The following is a 542-nucleotide window of genomic DNA, read 5'->3' as shown; positions in this document are numbered from 1 at the left end:
TTGGGAATTTTGACTTGCGTTGGTTTTGCAGCGCGGGTCCGAGGGGATGCTGGAGGCAGCTGCTTTTCCTCGGCAGGATGAAGGAAGGGACCGAGGAGGAACCGTTACCTGTGTGGCCAAATCATAGCGATGGCTTTGGGCTGTTTCACGCTGAGATGATTTCTTCTCATTGATAAATAGGCTGAGCCACCTTCTGAAGTTGTGTAATTAGAAGATAAGGATCTGGCATCTCATTTTCTCTCCTTTTTTGGCTTATTTCACGCATTCATAAATACTCAGAATTTGAAGGCCAGGTCTGTGATGAGCAGGACCGAGGGTATTTACCCAGCGCTGAGCTGCCTGCCATGGTCCTGGCGTTTATCATCCTTTTCTTCAGGCATCTTAAATTTCAGTGTTTTGGGTTATTCCTGAAAAACAAAGGCCAATGCCGTTCGTGGGAAGTTGGCACCGTTCGCACAAAGCTGCATCCTTCAAAGCTTTGGGCTCCTGAAGGTGTCATTGCCGTTAGACGGGGGCTCTTGGGGCATTGGCAGAGTGTTGGG

The 542-nt window shown here is 49.1% G+C and overlaps 1 protein-coding gene across 1 annotated transcript in view; it reads left to right on the top strand.

Moving 5' to 3' along the window:
* Positions 1-406: 406 nt before the first annotated feature.
* The window catches only part of IGF2BP1 (insulin-like growth factor 2 mRNA binding protein 1), a gene marked incomplete at its 5' end in the record, with an annotated part of 8,186 nt that continues 8,050 nt past the window's right edge, over positions 407-542 (top strand). Inside the window, one exon of the mRNA XM_010141165.1 lies at positions 407-420. Coding sequence (XP_010139467.1) covers positions 407-420 — 14 coding nt within the window. The remainder of the gene's footprint in view (positions 421-542) is intronic.

Source organism: Buceros rhinoceros, unplaced genomic scaffold (assembly GCF_000710305.1).
Source record: "Buceros rhinoceros silvestris isolate BGI_N320 unplaced genomic scaffold, ASM71030v1 scaffold22248, whole genome shotgun sequence".
In the NCBI taxonomy this organism is placed as follows: domain Eukaryota; kingdom Metazoa; phylum Chordata; class Aves; order Bucerotiformes; family Bucerotidae; genus Buceros; species Buceros rhinoceros.
Note: the sequence above shows the minus strand (reverse complement) of the source record. Positions and strands in the feature narration are given on the sequence as shown.